Genomic DNA, 22,288 nt, shown 5'->3' with positions numbered 1-22,288 from the left:
CCAAGAGATGACAACAGAGCTGGGACCTGATACTGTTCCCAATTCAGTGAGGCTCTGAGAGGGGCTAGAGCATGGTCCTCTTGAGAATGAAAAGGATGAGGTGTAGAGTTCATGTGTCAAACCAGCGGCTGAACAACCAAAGCTTGAACCCAGGGCTTGTGACCGCAGCCAGTCCTCAGAAGGTGTCACTTCTCCCTGAGTGACTGGCGTGGTTCTATAATGAGCCTGGCAGACTTAATTTAGTGGCAGCTTCTGCCTCAACTCTTAAGAAAATAATAACAACCTCTCGAGATTTCTATAGCTAAATATGAAGACACCGCTAGCCAAGGAAGCAAACAGAGCTAAGAGGGAAAATAAAAGCAAGTGAGAATGCTAAAAATCTCACAGAAAAGGGACTTCGATGTCCCAGTGACATTCTGAACTCACGTTCTCTGTATCCTCACAGTCATTAAAATGTATAAAAGCGAGTATTTCTAAAGCAGCAATACTAAGAATTATCATCGTGCAGTTGCCTGGCAACCCGAGACTTTGGTTATTTTATTTCTAAACAGGGAATGCTCTAAACTGGCATCTGGAGTTTGTGCAAATAGTTCTAAATTGATATTCTCCCTGCAAATCAGGAGGAGATAATACAGCATTAATATACATTTAAAGGAGGTTAAATATGCATATGTCTTTCTCTCACACAGACACATACACACACATACACACACATACACACACATACACACATACACACACATACACACAGACACATACACACACACATATACACACACAGACACATACACACACACACACAGACACACACACACACATACATAGACACAGACACACACACACACATATACACACACAGACACATACACACACACATACACACACACACAGACACACACACACACACACACATACACACACACACATACACACACATACACACACACACACACAGACACATACACACACACAGACACATACACACACACACACATACACACACAGACACACACACAAAGATACTTACATGAACATCTCCCTGTTTCATGCTATCTTAAACAAATCTGGAGAACTGATACTCCTTTGCATTTTTCCTGACAAATATCTACTTAATTTCATGGTACATCTAAATAACATACATCCAAGTCCAGAGGAAGAGTCTTTCCTCTCCTGCGTGAGATGGGAATTGAACACTGTGGCTCCGCAGTCCCTAACCTTTTGACCTTTTTGGCACCAGGGACAGGTTTCATGGAAGACAATTTCTCCATGGACCCAATGGGAGTAGGGAATGGTTTTGGGATGAAACTGCTCCACCTCAGATCATCAGGCGTTAGATTCTCATAAGGGGCGCGCAAGCTAGATCCCTCACACGCACAGTTCACAATAGCACGAAGTTCCTATGAGAATCCAGTGCCACTCATCAGGCAGGAGGCGACACTCAGGCGGTCATGCTCCCACTGCTCACCTCCTGCTGTGCAGGCCGGTTCCTAACAGGCCAGGGACCTGTACGAGTCTGTGGCCTGGGGGTTTGGGACCCGCTGTAGCTAACAGCCATGTAGAGCCCCTTTCCCCAGCTTCCCAGACCTTGAGTACTGGGTTTCCAGTTCTGAGAAAGCAGAGACTAAGCCCAAATCTCCATGGGCTCTAGGAAGAAGCGCTTCTCCAGGCAAGGAAGGGGAATGTCTGTATCCTTCAGAGAGGCTCGTCCTGAAGTTCCTGCCAGTGCTGGGCCTGCTGCCACAAGTGTGACCCGCAGGTGCCAGCACCCCACCCTCTCTTGGAACAGAAGAGGCGCTTGCATTTTGAAAAAGCTGCCTCTACTTATGAAGTGTCATTTCCTTTCAAGTCACTGACTTGAACCTGAGCTTCTAGTGCTGCCTGCTGCTTGGAATGAATGGCTGTGCTCCGAGGCTACAAGCTTCAAGATGACCTTGGTTCCTGATTCCTCACTGGGGCCTTAGGAGGAAAAGAGTTTCCTTTATAGCCCCTGAGGATGGGCGTGCTCATTGCTTTTGTGGAACACAGGCTTCTGGAAGTGGATGCTGCCTGTGGTGTTTGCTTGTGGCTTGCAGCTTTGCGATCCACCAGAGAGAGGAGGAGGCGAGCTCAGCACAGCTGCTGAGACCCAAAGTGCCTCAGTGACTGATCTCAACAAACAAGGATTAGGTCTGGATCTGAACCATAGACCAAACCCGTAAGAGGGAGGTGCCGCGATGGATGGCTATGTAGCCATCATTTCCACGACGGGATGGCTATGTAGCACCATTTTTCAAGATGACTGGGAGAAACATCTCAGACAGGCACAACATGAGAGGGCCATAGAATGACTTTCACGAGTTCTTGTTAAAGGGCAGCCAAGACATTAGCAACTAGCTGTTGTTTAGAAACATAGAGTTTAGAAACACCGAGTTGGCAAATAAGCAAACAGGTCATATGACCCATTAAAGGAATTCTTTCTCCATATGGAGTAGCAGTTATAAATGAAGGTAAATGCTTCAGGGCTTGCAGGAGCCCTGCGTGAAAGGTGTGGTTTCTAAGAGTCCGTGCCCTTTGCAAGGCAACATCTAAGAGAACCAGAAATTCTATTTTTGAGAGAAGTGGGTCGCGGTTAGAATCTGAGTCTCGAAAGGCTGCGGTCCTTCAGATGAGCTGGGACGTAACACGCTTTAGCCGAAGCTCAGTTCACCCTGACAGATCCTTGCGGCAGTTCTTCTGGGGGCCAACTCCTGTGGGGTGTGCCTGAAACACTGGGTTTTGGCCTGAGAAGTCATTTCAATGCTTCTGCCTATTTTTTCTTATCCATTAAATGGGAAGACTCCTAGCACCTTGGTGCCCAAGAGCGGTAAGGAACAACAAATGACTGTACCGAATAAAGAAGATTTGCAAATGCACTGTCAGAATGCTCAAATGAGGGCAGGGTTCCCTAGATGTGGAGGCTCTCAGAAATTAGAGCGTAATTTGTGCAGCCTGTCAGTGCAGAACTGATGAGGGGCTGGAGTCCTTGGTGGTCTCCCTGCCTTGCCTGCATGCTTTTCTGAATGGTGCCACTGTTTAGGGCCGACTTACGGCACCCGGACTGGCCGGCAAGCCTGTGCCGTGCAATGTGCCTGTGCCATGTAATGGCTGAGGTTGGAAACCTGCTCCACGTCTCTTGCATCTTCAAGGGCAATATCATTTGCAAAGTCCCATTCAGCGCACACAGAGGGTGCCTGTGGGAATGCCTGGGATGGGTAATGAATCCAAACTCACTTTCCGGCTTTGCTCACATGACAAATAGCCTGGTAAAATGATGAAGAGGAATGAAGACAGGCTACAGCCCCTCTGTGCACATTCCAGTGCATTTCCCAGGAGCAAGCACAAGTAACGCAGGTTCCAAGCACAGAGATGTCTGGGGAGACAAATGGAGAGGTAGTGGGGTGTCTGTGTTTTGGGGGTGGGGCAAGGAAGAGAAGATGGAATTTGGTTTTCTATCTTTGTTTCTATTTTTCTTGCCCCGTAAGTGAGCAGGAGGAGTAACAGGAAACCGCAAGGGCAGGAAACTTCCCATTCTCTAAGGAACCCATTTCAAAGAAAAGGTTTGACACCCTGAAGGTGTTTAGTATGCTAACAAAATGCTGCATAATGTGGCCTCAGAGCGATGATGGAACTGATACCAGAAATCTGGGCCTTCCTGCTGTGCTGGGCTCCCCTGCCGTGCGGAGCAAAGGCAGCTCCGACTTTAGAGAGCTTGATGAGAAGGGGGCGTGGGTCTGCAGCTCGGAACCGTCAAGGCCTCTGAAGCTGTGAAAAGGGAGGCAGTTTGATCCCGCCACCCACTGGCCAGGTGATTTGAGTAAATCTTCACCTTATCTTTCTGTACCTCAAAAGAGGACGGTTTCTAGTTGATAAATCACTTTGTAAATATAAATTCGCAGGTGCTAAATATTGAATCTAGGCTGTGGCCCAGATTCAGAGAAAACATTACAGCAAGGGTCTTTTTAAGATCACGCACAACAAAGGGGGTTAAGGACACTGAGGGGTGGCAGAACAAATGCACCGGCCAGTGGATGTTTCGGGGAGGACAGTGCTGGCTGGACCGCCAGGCCGCCATGTTTCCGGCACCAGGTAACCCAGCAAGGTCTCAATGAGGTGTGTTAGGCAGGGCAGGGCAAGGACAGCTGGTGAGTCTGTACCCACGCCATCAATAGCTCAACCAGGCCACGGGACAGCTCCAGGATTGGGTCTTGTGCTGAGACCGCATGGATGCTAGTCTGTGCTTGAGACACAGAAACACTTTAATGATTACTCTCTCAGTGCCACAATAGAAGGAAGGGGATTCCTGGAATGAAGGCAGGCAGCTGTCTGCAGGGACTGGTGAGTGCAGGTGTCTCCCAGGAGCGCAGGTGGCCAGGTGGTAGGTCCAGCATGTTAAAAATATGCTTAATTAACGACAGGCTTGAACAATTCATACAAATTTTTTCTTTTTTTTTTTTTTTTTTTTTTTGAGACAGCGTCTCACTCTGTTGCCCAGGCTGGTGCAGTAGCGTGATCTCAACTCACTGCAGCCTCTGCCTCCTGGGCTCAAGTGACCCTTCCACCTCAGCCTCCCAAGCAGCTGGGACTATAAGCATGCAACACCACGCCCGGCTGATTTTTGTAGAGACAGGTTTTTGCCATGTGGCCCAGGCTGGTCTCGAACTACTGGGCTCAAGCAATCCTCCTGCCTCAGCCTCCCAAAGTGCTGGAAATACAGGTGTGAGCCACCACACTGGGCCATAAAAACAATTTTTAATGTTTCCCTAGTCAGTTATAATAAAACCCAACTCTAACTAAGTTACTTTAAATTACAAATAGTTTCATGTTTACTTGCATCTATGTTCTCACCATCAATTCAACAACTATTTATAGAAATCATAAAAGCATGTCGCCCTGCAGAAACAGTGGAAAACCTATAAGTAAAATATGTAATCAATGACCTCCTAATAAGGTGCAATTTGGAATTTTATTTACACCATGATCTATGAAGTTATGACATTAACAGGCATGATTCTCATTTTATGAAAACCAGTGAGGGCCAGTAACTCTTCCCTTCATCTCCAGCTCCAACGGTTGCCCTCCCCTGCCCTTTCTCCCCACCCATTGAATTTATTCAACTACAGAATTGACATCAAATGAAACTCTATAATTCTTCAACTTCAAAATGTTTTCCTATAGAAAAGTGTTGTTACAAGAGCTGGGAAAACCATTTCTGGGTTTATCCAACTAGGATTCCAAATTTCTAGAAATGAGATGGACAGGATTGTAACCCCCATTTAAGCTCCTAAAGTCAGTCCATAGGGTTGAGGGAAAGAAAAACTCCAGCACTCATCCTGAATCTTGGTAATTATAGAATACACTGCTCGACTTTTTCCTCCCACACAAGTAACTTAGGTTTTGTAGGATTTTTATAGATAAAACCATGAATCCACATACAGTTAGTTAATCCTCATGGCAACCTTGTAAGGTCTGTGTTTTTTTCCCTTTAAATAGGTGAGGATAGGCTTGACCAGATAGGTGTTACCAGACTTCCATCAGAGGTTATTGGCCATAGTGTCCTAAATTCTACAATAAACTTTTATACATGTTTTATCATTTTGAGCCTTATATTTCTGTGATGTAAGTAACATGTATAGCTTTAGCCCTCATTTTAGGAAGAATGAAGGTTCATGCAGCTAGTAAGAGGCTCAGCTGGGCCTTGGCAGAAGCCTAGACAGCCAGTCAATGGCCCGCCACCACACGGTCCAATGAGAACGCTTAGTTGGGGTGATGGTGGTGGAGTGGCTTTGTCTCTGCCAGACATAGGAGCGGCTGTAATTTAATTGTCTTGGAGCAGCAATAAAGAGACAGGAAGGATCCTGGAAGTGACTAAACATTTGCATGGGAAGGCGGGTGCTAATTCTCCCAGCTTTCTAAACTCCCTAGATGGGGCTGCCAGATAAAATACATGACACCAGGAGTGTCTCACGCAATGTTGGGGTGCATACTTATAATACAACCTTATTTGTTGGTTATCTGAAATTCGAATTTGCCTGGATATCCTATATTTTTTTGGTTGAGTCTGGTGGCCCTACCCCAAGGGTAAGCCAGTCTTCCACCCTCATTTTCATCACTATGAAACAGGCGCATCTTTCTTATGGTGACAATGACCCACCCCCTTCAGTTGCGAGTGGAGAACGCAACTGAGATAATTTCCTATTTTCCTCTAATTTGAGCAGCCTCAAGTTAGAACTGGAATAGATTTAAGTATTTCCAAAAGTTTTGAATGTGGGAGATCATGCATTACACAACTGTTAGCTAAGGCTGGTCTCTGGCACTGAACTTAGAATGGGGTCCAGGCTGTCCTTCTGTGGCACACCTCTCCCCAGATAGCACAGAGCCAAGTGTCCTACACCATGCTTACCCCCACCGCATTCTTTGAGTAGAAGTGTCACTTACTTGTATGGAATGTGTTTGCTGCCATTGACGAGAGCCAGGATAACATTGCCCAGAGCAGACAGCGAGAGGCACAGTCCTGAGCCTCCTTCTCGATTTTTGCTAAGAGCTTTCACACAGCTGCCGAGATCAATGAGATGCAGGCGGCTGCGACCTCCAGACACTGCCACATAAGAGAAGATAAAAGAGAAATGGTTAAGTTCTGACAAACACTCATCTGTTCTTCATGTAGCTCCTTGGGAAACCTGAGGAAAAATGAAAAGGAGGAGTAAAAGGTTGAAGTTCTAGAAACCCCAGCAAAATCATGCTGGGGTTGCAAATAGCATTGGTCCTCTTAAATTCTTTTCACCACACACCACTGACCTTCTAAAGTCTACTGACATTCACACTACAGATAAATGAATTCAAATAATTCTTGCAGGTTGAACTGAATGAGATTTTGGAGAAAATAAATGTCTAATTATAGGAGGCTACATTTCTACCTAAATGCCATTTGAACAGCAGAATTCTGAAACTCATCAAGTTAACATCTGAATGGCTCACGAGTGATTACCAGCTTTGGTTGATCATTATACAGAACCCAACCTAAAGCTCAGCCAGGAATCAGGTTGCAAACCAAAGGCAAAAATCAGGAAGAAATAACAACCAGGTGCAGAGACAGGGAAGACCCAAATATTTGCTGAGTATCTGCCAAGTGCCAGGTGCTGTACAAACATCAGCCTCATTCAATTCCCATGATAAAATCATAAGCTACATACTATTATCCTTTCTGTATTGATGAGAAAATAACAGTTCAGAAGTGAAGTAACTTGCCCACGAGTACTTCTGCTGCCAAAGTACCGGGAGACCAAGGTGGCAACAATTTACAAGACAGAGTACTGCAGAGGAAAGAACTCTAGAGATTAGCAGAAGGTCCGTCAAGGGTTCCACTGAGTGCTGATCAGCACATCTGACATAGTCTGGATGTCTGTGCGCTCCAAATCTCATGCTGAAATGTGATCCTCAATGGGGAAGATGGGTTGTCCACCCCCATGGCCCAAACACCTCCCAGCAGGTTCCAACACTGAGAATCACAGGCCTCGTGTTGAAATGTGAGCCTCCGTGTTGGAGATGGGGCCTGGTGGGAGGTGTTTGGGTCTTGGCGGTGGAACCCTCGTGAACAGCTTAGTGCCCTTCCCATGGTAATGAGTGAGTTCTTGCTTTTTCACTTCATGCAAAAGCTAGTTGTTTAAAAGAGGCTGGCACCTGCCCCCTTCTCTCTCCTGCCGTGTGACACGCCGGCTCTCGTCTCACCTTCCACCATCATCGTCAGCGTCCTGAGGCCTCCCCAGAAGCAGACGCTGGTGCCATGCTTCTTGTATAGCTTGCAGAGCTGTGAGCAGCAGAAGCCTCTTTATAAATCACCCAGCCTCAGGTATCCTTTCACAGCAATGCAGAAGGGGCTAACACAACGTTCATGTGAGAAAACTATTCAAGACTCAGACATGAACCAGTTAAGGAGGCTGGAGATGGTTTAATTTTACGTATGTTATTCACAAAGCCAGGAATCGCGCCACTTCCTAACAGCCAACCTGGAAAACTTCACGATTCACAGGCATCGGGTTGAACACCCAGAAGTCTTTTCCATACTTAGCCACAGACTGAGCACTGACCTGATCCCATCTAACACACATTAAAAGCAAAACAAACAAACAAAAAATGATCAAACTGTTTCCAAGGAACACAACTGCATTCTGAAACAAAGCTTAAGAATATTTACAAAGTAAAGACTCGGGAAAATGAAACCCATAATGAAGAGATCACTGAAACCGACCTAGAATTAGCATAGATGTTAGAATTGACAGAAGCAGCTATTTATTAAAAGTTATTTCATCTGTATTTCAGACGTTCAAAAAGTTAAGTAGAAACATGGAATATATATTTAAAAAGACACAAAACTGGCCGGGCGCGGTGGCTCAAGCCTGTAATCCCAGCACTTTGGGAGGCCGAGACGGGCGGATCACGAGGTCAGGAGATCGAGACCATCCTGACTAACACGGTGAAACCCCATCTCTACTAAAAAATACAAAAAACTAGCCGGGCGAGGTGGCGGGCGCCTGTAGTCCCAGCTACTCGGGAGGCTGAGGCAGGAGAATGGCGTGAACCCGGGAGGTGGAGCTTGCAGTGAGCCGAGATTGTGCCACTGCACTCCAGCCTGGGCGGCAGAGCGAGACTCTGTCTCAAAAAAAAAAAAAGACACAAAACTGAACCTCTAGAGATAAAAACTACAATGTGTGAGATAAAAATAGATATACTAGATGAGATGAATGGCAGATTAGATATTGCAGAATGAAAAATCAGCAAATTTGAAGATTTAGCAATAAAACTATTCAGAATAAAGTATACAGGGGAAAAAACAACAGCAAATAAAAAACAGGAAGAAAGAGCTGCAGGGCAGCTTCAAGTGTCTGCTCTGTGTTACCGGGGCCCCTAAAGGAGAAGACACAGAGTGTGCTACAAATAAAACATTTGAGAAAAATAATGGCTAAAAATTCCCCACATTTAATGATAAACCCTTGTATCCAAGAAGCTAAGTGGGCCCCAAGCACTAATGGAGAAACTGTATCAAGGCATATCATAACCAAACTGCCCACAACCAGTGATATAAAGAAAAATCTTGAAAAGAGCCAGAGGGAAACAAGCACATTACATATAAAGGAACAAAGACAGGGATGATGGCAGATTTCTCATTGGAAATAATACAGGTGAGAAGACAGTGGAGCAATGTTTTTAAAATACTAAAAACTGTCAAGTTAGAAATACACACCCAACAAAAGTATATTCCAAAACAAAAGGGAAATAAAGATATTTTAGACTTAAAATCCTAAAAGAATTCACCATAAGCAAAAACACCAGGAATATAGACAAAGGAAGGAAGAGCTCTGGAAATGATAACCACATGGGTAAATATGTAATTTTCATTACTTTAAATCTCTTTAAAAGATTATTATTAAAACAAAAATCACAATGTAATGTGTGAGTAACATATGTAAAATTAAAATTTTTGATAGCAGTAACACAAAAGTCAGAGGGGAGAAATGGAAGTATACTATTGTAAGGTTTCTATTCCTTATATAAGTGGTATAATATCACTTTAATTTAGATTGTGGTAACTTAAACATGTATGTTACAAACACTAAAGCAATAATTAAACAATAAAAGTAATAGCTAATAAACCCACAAAAGATAGAAATTGGAACCATTTAAATGTTTAATAAATCCAAAAGAAGGCAGAAGAAAAGGAAAGATCAGATGGGACAAATAGAAAACAGAAAAGTAATATTTTGAACCAAACTATATCAATAATCACATGAAATTGAAATAGTCTAAAATACCCTTATTAAAAGGCAAAAATCGCCAGATTGGATAAAAAAGTGAGGCACTACTATATGCTTCCTATGAGAAATGCACTTCAAATAGAAATAAACAATAGTTTAAACGTGTAAGTGTGGATAAGGCAAACAGTAACCCTAAGAGTTGGAGTGAATCTACCAGTATTAGACAAAAGAGGTTGAAGACAGTCAAAGACGTATCCCATTTATGCTAAGACCTGCAGGGAAGCATGTCCAGCACCTCCTGCTGCAGTCATGGAACTATCCTATTGATGCAGTGTCCTCCTGGGAAAGACATACCTTCAGATACAAGACTGGGCTCTCTAGCTTCTGTCCCACAGCAGATCCCAAGGGGGCCCAGTCACAGCTCCAGACCCTCTCTCTGCAGTCAGATAACTATTCTACCTGTACAGGAGCTTGCTGGTTGACACACACCCCTCTGAGCTGAGGCTGAGCCCTTCAGTGTCTGTCCCACAGCAGATCCCAAGAGGGCCCGGATTCTGCTCTAGCTCCTCCTGCTGATAGTTGGGGAACTATCTTGTCTATGCAGGGATTTACTAGAAGATACATGCCCATTTGAGCCAATGTAGCAGGTATGCCAGCCTCTATCCTTTTTTTTTTTTGAGATGGAATCTCGCTCTGTCCCCCAGGCTGGAGTGCAGTGGTGCAATCTCGGCTCACCGCAAGCTTTGCCTCCCGGGTTCACGCCATTCTCCTGCCTCAGCCTCCTGTGTGGCTGGGATTACAGGCGCCTGGCCAGCCTCCATCTTATAGTGGATGCTGAGGAGGCCCGGTCTTGGCTTTAGCTCCTCCTGTTATGGGTAAGAAACTACTCCACTTGTGCAGAGACTTGCTGAGTAACACAGGCCTGTCTCAGCCAATGAGAAAGGCCCATCAGCCTCCTTCTCACAGCAGATCCTGAAGGGGTCTAGTCTCAACTTCTGCCTCTCTTGCTATAGTTGGGGACCCAGCCTACCTGTGCAGAGGCCTGCTGGGAAGTATCCTGGTCGGGGACACACCTGTGCAGAGGCCTGCTGGGAAGTATCCTGGTCGGGGACACACCTGTGCAGAGGCCTGCTGGGAAGTACACTGGTCTGGGACACTAGGACAGTCTTCAAGATTCAGGTCCCTGGCGGCCAGTGTTCCCACATAAAACAAGTACTGGCCTTGGATCTTCCCTAGGTCCATTTGGCCCAGAAAGCCATTGTGAGACTCACAGCAAGCCTGGGAATAGAGTATCCTCTAGTGCTGAGATGACTGTGGTGATCACAGACAGGGAACACAATAGTCAGTGGGCTTAGAATCCCTGGAAGACCCTCTGAAGAAGTACAGGCACAAACAAAGCCAGACTAGGAAGACTAAAATATTTAATCTCTCAATGTGTAGCTATCATCATACTTCAAAAGCATCAAGAACATTCAGGGAAATACAATGTCAAAGGGACAAAGTAAGGCACCAAGACTGGCCCTAAAGTGATGAAAATGTGTGATCTCTCAGACAAATAATTCAAGGAAACTCAGTGAACCTCAAGAAAGCTCAGAGAAACATCTCAGAGAAAGTTCACAGAAAAATTTAAAAAATAAAATTAAATAGAAATCCTGGAGGTAAAAAATTCAAAAAATGAAATGAAAAATGCAATACAGCATAGCAGAGGAATTGATCAAAAAGAAGAAAGGATCAGTGAGCTCAAAGACAGACTATTTGAAAATACACAGTCAGAAGAGAAAAAAAAAAAAGACGAAGAAATGAACAAAGCTTTTGGGACCTATGGACCAATATCAAAAGAGCAAATATTTGGGTTAGTGGAGTTAAAGAGAGAACTGAAAAAGACAAGAGGTAGCAAGCTTATTCAAAGAAATAACACAGGCTGGGCGCGGTGGCTCAAGCCTGTAATCCCAGCACTTTGGGAGGCCGAGGTGGGTGGATCACGAGGTCAGGAGATCGAGACCATCCTGGCTAACACGGTGAAACCCCGTCTCTACTAAAAAATACAAAAAACTAGCCGGGCGAGGTGGCGGCGCCTGTAGTCCCAGCTACTCGGGAGGCTGAGGCAGGAGAATGGCGTGAACCCGGGAGGCGGAGCTTGCAGTGAGCTGAGATCCAGTCACTGCACTCCAGCCTGGGCGACAGAGCGAGACTACGTCTCAAAAAAAAAAAAAAAAAAAAAAAAAAAAAACACAGAACTTTCCAAACCTAGAGAAAAATATAAATATCCAAGTACATGAAGGTCAAAAGTCACCAATCAGATTCAACCCAAACAAGAAGACCCCAAGACATATTATAATTAAACTCACAAAGGTCAAAGGCAAAGAGGGTCCTAAAAACAGTGAGAGAAAAAAGCAAATAACATACAACAGACATCAAATACACCTGGCAGCAGACTTCCCGGCAGAAATTTTACAGGCCAGGAGGCAGTGAGATGATATTATTCAAAGTGCTGAAAGGAAAAATAATGTCCCCTAAGGAGACTGCACCTAGCAAAGTTACTCCTCAGAAATGAAGGAGAGATGACTTTCTCAGAGAACACTTATCACTACCAGACCTAGCCTATGATAAATGCTAAAGAAGTTCTTAAAAGCATAGGAAAAATAATGCTAATGTGATTGTTATACTGTAATCATGGCATTTAAACCATTTATATTTTTATTAAGAAGATTAAAAGACAAAATTATGAAGAATAATAACTACAAAATTTTGAGGTAGACAAATTTTGATTTTGTGACATCAAAATTTAAAATGTAGGAACAGAAGGGAATTAAAGTGTATGTGTCTTTTCTTTTGATTTGTTTCTTTTCTTCTGCTACAATGAAAAGTTAAATCAGTATGACTTTTAAATAACTTGTTATAATTACAGGATGTTTTTGTAAGCTTCATGGTAACCTAAAGCAAAAAATCTATAATTGATATACAAAAAATAAAAGCAGCAAATTAAAACATACTACCAAAGAAAATCACTTAACCACAAAAAATAAAAAAGGAAGTAAAGAGGTACACTACATAACAACTAGAAAATAAGTAATCAGGCTGGGCGCGGTGGCTCAAGCCTGTAATCCCAGCACTTTGGGAGGCCAAGACGGTCGGATCATGAGGTCAAGAGATCGAGACCATCCTGGCTAACACCGTGAAACCCCGTCTCTACTAAAAAATACAAAAAACTAGCCAGGCGAGGTGGCAGGCACCTATAGTCCCAGCTACTCAGGAGGCTGAGGCAGGAGAATGGCGTAAACCCGGGAGGCGGAGCTTGCAGTGAGCTGAGATCCGGCCACTGCACTCCAGCCCGGGAGACAGAGCGAGACTCCATCTCAAAAAAAAAAAAAAAAAAAAAAGTAATCAAATGGCAGTAGGAAGGCCTTACCTATCAATAATAACATGGAATGTATATGGACTAAATTCTCCAAATAAAAGACATGGAGTGGCTGAATGGATTAATAAATAAGACCCAACTATATGTTGCCTACAGTAAACACACTTCACCTATAGAAACACACATATACTAACAGTGAAGGTATGGGAAAAGCATTCCATACAAATGGAAACCAAAAATGATCAAGACTAGCTATACTTCGATCAGATAAAATAGACTTTAAGTTAAAAACTACATAAAGAAACAAAGGAAATTATTATATAATAATTCAGCAAGGAGTCAATTCTGAAAGAGGATATAACAATTATAAATATATGACCAAATAGCAGGAGATATATATATATATATATATATAGAGAGAGAGAGAGAGAGAGAGAGAGCGCGCAAATATTAGTAGATCTAAACAGGAGAGGTAGACTACAATACAAAAACAGTAAGGAACTTCAACACCTCACTTTTGGCAATGGATGGATCATTCAGGCAGAAAAATCAACAAAGAAACCTCAGAATTAAACAATACTCTAGACCAAATGGACCTAACAGATATTCACAAAACATTTTACTCAACTGCTGCAAAATACACATTCTTCTCATCAGTACATGAAACATTCTCCAGGACAGACCATATGATAGGCCACAAAACATGTCTCAACAAGCTGTAAAAAGTCAAAATCATATCAACTATCTTTTCTAACCACAGCAGAATAAAACTATAAATTAATAACAAGAAATGTTGGAAACTATTCAAATACATGGAAATTGAATAACATGGTCCTGGATGACCAATGGGTCAATGAAGAAATTAAGAATGAAGTTTAAAAAGTTCTTGAAACAAATGAAAATGGAAATACAACACACCAGAACCCACGGGATATAGAAAAAGTAGCACTAAGGGAGAGGTCGACAGCAATAAATACCTACATTAAAAATATAGACTCCAAATATAAACAACCTAATGTTGCACCTCAATGAACGAGAAAAGAAAAACAAACCAAACCTAAAATTAGTAGGAAAAAATGAGTAAAGATGGAGCAGAAATAAATGAAATTGAGACTAAAATAATACGAAAAACCCCAACAAAATAAAAAGTTTGTTTTTTGAAAAGCAACAACATTTTAAAACCTTCAGTTAGACTAAGAAAAAACAGAAGATCCAACTAAATAAAGTCAGAGATGAAAAAGATGACATTACAACTGATACTACAGGTACACAAAGGATCACTAGCAACCATTATGAATAACTGTATGCCAATAAATTGGAAAATCTAGGAAAAAATGGATAAATTCCTGGAAACATACAACCTACCAAAACTCAACTGTGAAGAAATAAAAAGCTGAATAGGCCAATAACAAGTAATCAATTGAAACAGTAATAAAAAGTCTCCCATCCAAGAGAAGCCAGGGAACTCATAGATTTACTGCTGAAATCTACCAAACATGTAAAGAATAACTAATACCAATTCTACTCAAGCTATTTTTAACAAGTGAAGAGGAGGAAATACTTCCAAACTCATTCCAGAAGGCCATCTGACCTTATTTGCAAAACTAAAGATAACAACAAAAGAAAACTACAGGACAATATTTCTGATAAAAGAGGCAAAATCCTCAACAAAATACCAATAAACAGAAGACAGCAATATATTAAAAAGACCATTCACCATAATCAAGTAGGATTCATCCCTGTGATGCAAGGATAGTTCAACATATGTAAGTCAATAAGTTTAAAACATCACATCAACAGAATCAAGGAAAAAAATATGAATTACTTCAATAGATGCCGGAAAGGTAGTCAATAAAATTCAACATCCTTTTGTGATAAAAATCCTCAACAAATTTATAGAAGGAACATACCTCAACAAGATAAGTATCATAGGTGACACGCTCACAGCTTACGTCATACTAAAGTTAAAATAGAAAACCTTTCACTAAGATCTGGAATAAGAAAAGGATGCTCAGCAGTGAATTATAAACTGTAATTATTCAATATAGTGCTGGAATTCCTAGCCAGCACAATAGGGCAAGGGAAAGAAATACAGGGCATCCAAATTAGAAAGGAAGAAGTCCAATTATTCTTGTTTGTAGATAACATGATCTTATATTTAGAAAAATCTAAAGATTCCACCAAAAAACTTATAGAACTGATAAATGAGTTTAATAAAGTTGTAGGATATGAAATAAACACACAACCTAATATTGCACCACAATGAACTAGAAAGAGAAATCAAGAAAGCAATCACATTTACAATAGCTACAAAAACATACCTAGTAAAAATTCAACCGAAGAAGTGAAAGATCTCTACAAGGAAAATTATAAAACGCCAATGAACCAATGAAAGATATTGAAGAGCACAAAAATGGAAAAATATCCCATGCTCATAGATTAGAAGAATCAATATTATTAAAGTGTCTATGCTACCCAAAGTAATCTACAGATTCAATGCAATCCCTATCAAAATACTCATGATTCTTCACAGAAATAGAAAAGAAAAATCTTAAAATTCTTATGGAATCACAAAAGACCCGCAGTAGATAAATCAATACTGACCAAAAATAACCAAGCTGGAAACATCACATTATCTGATTTCAAATCATATTACAAAGCTATAGTAAGCAAATAGTATAGCACTGGCATAAAAACAGACACATAGACCAATGGAATACAATAGAAAACCCAGAAATAAATCCATGCACTTACAGCCAACTCATTTTTGACAAAGGCACCTATAACACACATTGGGGAAGGGACAATCTCTTTAATAAATGGTGCTGGGAAAACTGGATATTCATATGCAGAAGAATGAAACTAGATCTTCATCTTTTACCACATTATAAAAATCAACTCAAAATGGACTTAAATTTAAACCTGAAACTATGAAACTGCTGGAAGAAAACACTGGAGAGATACTACAGGACATCTGTCTGGCAAATATTTTGGGGGTAAGACCTCAAAAACATAGGCAATAAAAGCAAAATAGACAAGTGGGATTACATCAAGCTAAAAAGCTTCTACACAGAACAGGAAACAACAAAGTGAAAAGATAACCTACATGTGGAATATGGGAGAAAAATTTGCAAACTATTTGAAAAGGGATTAATAACCAGAATACATGAGGAATTCAAACCACTTAATGGGCCAAAACCCCCCAAATAATCCAATTAAAAATGAGCAAAAGACCTGAATAGACATTCGTCAGAAGAAGACATACAAATGGCCAAAAAGTATGTGAAAAAATGTTCAGCATCACTAATCATCAGGGAAGTGCAAATCAAAACCTTAATGAGCTATCATCTCACCTCAGTTACCATGGCTATTATCAAAATGAGAAAAAACAAATACTGGAGAGGACGCAGGAAATGGGGAATGCTCACACACTTGGTGGGAATGTAAATTAGTACAGCCATCATGGAAAACATTCTGGAGGTTTCTCAAAAAACTTAAAAGTAGAACTACCATATGATCCAGCAATCCCACTGCTGAGTATATATCCAAAGTAAAAGAAATCAGTATATCAAAGAGGTATCTGCACTCCCATGTGTATTGCAGCACTGTTCACAACAGCCAAAATATAGAATTAGCCTAAGTGTCCATCAGTGGGTAAATGAATAAAGAAAATGTGATACACACACACAATGGAATATTATTCAGCCATAAAAATAATGGAATCCTGTCATTTTAAGTGACACAGATGAACTTGGAAGTCATTATGTTAAGTGAAATAAGTCAGGTATGGAAAGATAAATATCCCATGTTGTCACTCTTATGTGGGAGCTACAAAAGTGGATCTCATGGAGATAGAGAGTAGAAGAGTGGGTACCAGAGGCTGGGAAGGGAAGGGCAGAGGGTAGGATAAAGAGAAATTGGTTAGTAGGCACAAACATACAGTTAGATAAAAGGAATTAGTTTTAGTATTCAATAGGACAGTAGAAGAACTATAGTTAATAATAAACATTCCCAACAAAAAGCAAAGATCAATGTGTGAGGTGATGAATATCCCAATTATCCTAATTTGATCACTATACATTGTATACATGCATCAAAATATCATGTGTACTCCAAAAATAGGGACAACTATGATATACAATTTAAAATGCCAAAAGACTGAAGATGAAAATGTTAGAGTCAAAAAAGAATGTTCTATAATGATAAATGAGATAATTCATTATTAAGTGGTCATAATAAAAAAATTTATGTGGCTAATGTTCTAATCCATGAAGAACAATCTGATAGAACTGCATGAAGAAGCAGACAAGTCTTTAATTATAGTTGGCAATTTCAAATACCCCCATCTCAAAATTGATATGACAAGTAGACAGAAAACCATAAGGATATCGATTTGAACAATACTATCAAATATCTGCTTGACACAGAACATTCAACCCAACAATAGCAGAACAGACATTCTTTTGAAGTGCACACAAGACATTTACCAAGATACACGTATTGTGGTCCACAGAACAAGTCTAAATAAATGTTGAGGATTCGTATCACTCAAAGCATGTTCTCTGATACAATGGAATCAAGTTAGAAGTCAATGTAGAACCATATCTGAAAAATCTCCAAATATTCTGAAACTCCACAGCTTGGCCCCAAACAGCCTATGGTCAAGGAAAAATTCAAAATGAAAATTTTAAAGTGTTTTTAAGTGAATAGAAATGAAAATGCAACCCATCCAAATTTGTGAATATCCCTGAAGATGGGTTAAAGCAAAACTTAGGGCACTAAATGCCTATATCAGAAAGCAACTGTGGCTTCAAATCAATGACCTCAGCTTCCACCTTAAGAAATCAGAAAAAGATGAGCAAATTATAGACAAAATAATAGCAGAAAGGAAAAAAAAGCAACACAATAGCAGAAATCAATGAAACAGAAAACCAAAAACAATGGAGAAAAATCGATGAAATCAAAAGTTGGTTCTTTGAGAAGATCAACAAAATCTGTAAATCCCTAGCACAAATGATCTGGGAAGAAGAAAGACACAAATGATCAGTATCAGGAATGAGACGGCCTCATCTAAAGTTTCTATAGATATCAAAAAGATAGTAAACATTATGCTAGTAAATTAAACAATGTATAAGAATGGAAAACTTTCTTGAAAGATACAAAATTCCAAAGCTCACTCAAGAAGTAATAGATAATAAAAATGGCCTAGATTCATTAAAGAAATAGAATCTGTGGTTCACAACTTTTCCACACGTAAAGCTCTAGGACCAGATGGAGGCACTGGTGAGTTCTACCCACCATTTAAGGAAGAAATAATAATAATAGTTCTGCTCAAAGTCTTCCTGAAAATAGGAAGAAATATTTTCCAAGTTATACTATACTACTCTGATACCAAAAGCAAACAAATATGTTGTTTGAAAAACAAAACGAAACAAACAAATCTGCAGACCAATATCCCTCCTGAACATTACCCAAAAAATTCCACATAAAATATTAAAGAACCATATTAGAAAACTGTATCTAGGGCCAGGCATGGTGGCTAACTCCTACAATCTCAGTATTATGGGAGGCTGAGGTGCTTGAGGCCCAAAGTTCAAGACCAGCCTGGGCAACACAGCAATACCTCATCACCACAAGAAAAGTATAAAAAAATTAGGTGGGCAGAGTGGGGCACACTGTAATCCTAGCTACTTGGGAGGCTGAGGTGGAAGGGAGGATTGCTTGAGCCCAGGAGTTTAAAATTGCAGTGAGCTATGATCATGCCACTGCACTCCAGCCTGGGTGAGAGAGGGAGACCCCAACTCAAAAAAATAAGTTGTGTCTAGCAACAAATACAAAGGGTTTTATCCCATGAGCAAGTGAGGTTTATTTCAAGAATGCAAGGTTGGTTAACAAAAAAACCTAATCAATATAATTCACCATATTAACAAACTGAAAGGAAAACTATATGATTGTTTCAGCAGATGCAGAAAAAGCATTTACCAAAATTCAGTCATTCCTGATAAAAAATCCTCAGCAATATGTAAGTAGAAGGCAATATCCTCAATTTAATAAAAGGTATCTACTAAAAACTATAGCTAACATCATACTTAATGGTAAAAGACTAAATGCCTTCCCTCTAAGATTAGGAGCAAGACAAGGGTGTCCACTCTCACCATTTCCATTTAACATTGTACTGGAAGTCCTAGCCAAGTACAATAAATGAACGATATCCAGATTGGAAAGAAAGTCAAATGTTCTTCATTGTTGACATAGTCACCTATAGAAAATCTAATGGATGAAATCCACAAAAAAGTTACTAGAACTAATAGGTGAGTTTAGGAAGGTTGCAGGATATGAGGTCAATGGACAAAAATCAACTGCATTTCTTTATCATAGTAACAAACAATTAAAAATTAAAATGTAAGGCTGGGGGTGGTACCTCACACCTGTAATCCCAGCATTTTGGGAGGCCAAGGCAGAAGGATCACTTAAAGCCAGGAGTTCAAGACCAGCCTGGTCAACATAGTGAGACCCCATTGCTACAGAAAAATGATACAAAAAGAAATTAGCTGGGTATGATGTCATGTGCCTATAATCCTGGCTACTCAGGAGGCTGACGTGGCAGATTACTTGAGCCTAGGAATTTGAGGCTGCAGTGAGCTATGACAGTACCTCTGCAGTCCAGCCTAGGTGTCACTCTGTCACCCCAACTCAAAAAAAATTAAAAATACCATTTACAACAACGTCAAACACATGATTTAGAGATATGACTAAAATAAGATGTGTACCTAAAAACTATAAAATATTGCTGAAAGCTATCCTTAAAAAAAGATGAAATATTGCTGAAAGCTATCCTTAAAAAAAGATGAAATATTGCTGAAAGCTATCCTTAAAAAATGAATGAAAAATAAAGTCTATCCCAAACAAGAAAAAAATGGAGGGAATTCACTACCACTAGACAGGCCCTGTGAGTAATGCTTAAGGGAGTTCTACATCTGGAAGCAAAAGGACAATCACTACCACCGTGAGAATACACAAGACTAAAAACTCACTGGGAGAGCAGATACATGAATGAGAAGGAGAAAGGACTCAACCATCACTACAATCAACTACCAAATCATCAAGGTAAGCAATGAAGGAGGAAGAAAGGAACAAAAGATATACAAAACCATCATTAAACAGTTTACAGAATGACAGAAGTAAGTCCTTACCTGTCAATGACATCCTTGAATGTAAACAGTTTAAATTCCTTAAATAAAATACATAGATGAGATGAATGTATTTATTTTTTTAAAAAAAGACCCAACTATATTTTGTCTCCAACAAATGCATTTCATTTGTAAAGATGCACATAGAATGAAAGTATAGCTTTCAAGGGGATGGAAAAAATTATTCCATGAAAACAGAAACCAAAAGTGTGCCAGAGTAGCTATACTTATATCAGACAAAATACAATGTAAGCCAAAAAACATAAAAAGTGACAAATAAGGTCATTATATTAATATAATGATAAAGGGATCAATTCAGCAGGAGACTATAACAATTGTAAATACATATGCACTCAACGCTGCAGCACCCAGATATATTATATAAAACAGTTATTATTAAAGCTAAAGGGATTGACCCCAATGCAGTAATAGTTGAGGCCTCCACCACTCCATTTTATTATTATTTTTGGTATGGGGTCTCACTCTGTCACCCAGGCTGGAGAGCAGTAGCGTGCTCTTGGTTCACTGCAGACTTAATCTCCCAGGTTCAAACGATCCTTCCATCTCGGCCTCCAGAGTAGCTGGCACTAAGGGTGCATGCCACCACACTCAGCTAATTTTTGTATTTTTTCTAGAGACAGAGTTTCACCATATTGCCCAGGCTGGTCTCAAACTCCTGAGCTTGAGTGATTGGCCCACCTTGGCCTTCCAAAGCGCTGCAATTACAGGTGTGAGCCAATGTGCCCGGTCCACCACTCCACTTTAGCACTGGACAGATAAACTAGACAGAAAATCAATAAAGAAACATTGAACTTAATCTGCACTACAGACCAAATGGATCTAACAGATATTTGGAGAACATTTCATTCAAGTGCTGCAAAATACACAACGTTATTATCAGTACATGGAATATTCTCCATGATAGACCATGTGTTAGACCACAAAATAATTCTCAACACATTTTTAAAAGTTGAAATCATATCAAGCATCTTAGACCACAGTTCGATAAAACTAGAAATCAATAACCAGAAGAACTTTAGAAACTGTACAAATATATGAAAATTATAAAACATGCTCCTACACGAAAACATGCTCCTAAATGAAAGAATGAAATAAAATCTTTTTTCTTAAAACAAATGAAAATGGAAAAACACCATTCCTAAACCTATGGGATACAACAATAGCAGTACTGAGGGGATTACAGTAATAAAAATGTTTTCCTCAAAAAAGTAGAAAGATTTCAAATAGACAACCAAATGATGCACCTTTAGGAACTAAAAAAGCCAAACCGACCTGAGCCAGAAATCAGTAGAAATCATAAAGGTCGGAGAAGAAATAAAAACTAAAAAAATTTACAAAGGATCAAGAAAATAAAAGGTTGATTTTTGAAAGGAAACAAAATTGATAAACTGTTAGACTAACCAAGAAAAAAGATCCAAATTAAAAAAAAAATGAGAAATGAAAATAATACCACAGAAATACAAATAATGATTAGAGTCTTATGAAAAACTACACCCTAACAAACTGGAAAGCTCAGGTGAAATGGATAAACTCTTGGACACATACAACCTTACAAGATTAAATCAGGAAGAATAAGAAAATCTGAACAAATAATGAGTAACAAGAATTAATTAGTAATAAAAAGTTCCCCAACAAAGAAAAGCCCAGGACTTTAAAAGTTCAGTAGAATTAAGCAGTAAAATAAAACCAATTCTTTTCAAATTATTCCAAAAAACTGAAGAGGAGGGAAGTCTTCCTAATTCATGCAACCAGGCCAGCATTATCCTAATACCAAAATGAGATACCAATATCCCTGATGAACACAGATGCAAAAATCATCTAAACATACTAGCAAATGAAATACACACGAAAAAGGTAATACACCATAATCAAGTGGGATTTATCCTAGGGATGCAATGATGGTTCAATGTATGCAAATCAATAAACGTGCACATCACATCAACACATAAGGG

The 22,288-nt window shown here is 40.2% G+C and overlaps 1 protein-coding gene across 1 annotated transcript in view; it reads right to left on the bottom strand.

The window, feature by feature from the left end:
• The window catches only part of KIF26B (kinesin family member 26B), a 576,785-nt gene that overhangs the window by 65,060 nt on the left and 489,437 nt on the right, over window positions 1-22,288 (bottom strand). The window contains 1 exon segment of the mRNA XM_017870419.1: window positions 6,454-6,613. Within this exon segment, the coding sequence (XP_017725908.1) occupies window positions 6,454-6,613 (160 nt within the window).

This window comes from Rhinopithecus bieti, unplaced genomic scaffold (assembly GCF_001698545.2).
Source record: "Rhinopithecus bieti isolate Rb0 unplaced genomic scaffold, ASM169854v2 scaffold_5132, whole genome shotgun sequence".
In the NCBI taxonomy this organism is placed as follows: Eukaryota; Metazoa; Chordata; class Mammalia; order Primates; family Cercopithecidae; genus Rhinopithecus; species Rhinopithecus bieti.
The sequence above is the reverse complement of the archived record's forward strand: the minus strand, read 5'-3'. Positions and strand labels throughout refer to the sequence as shown.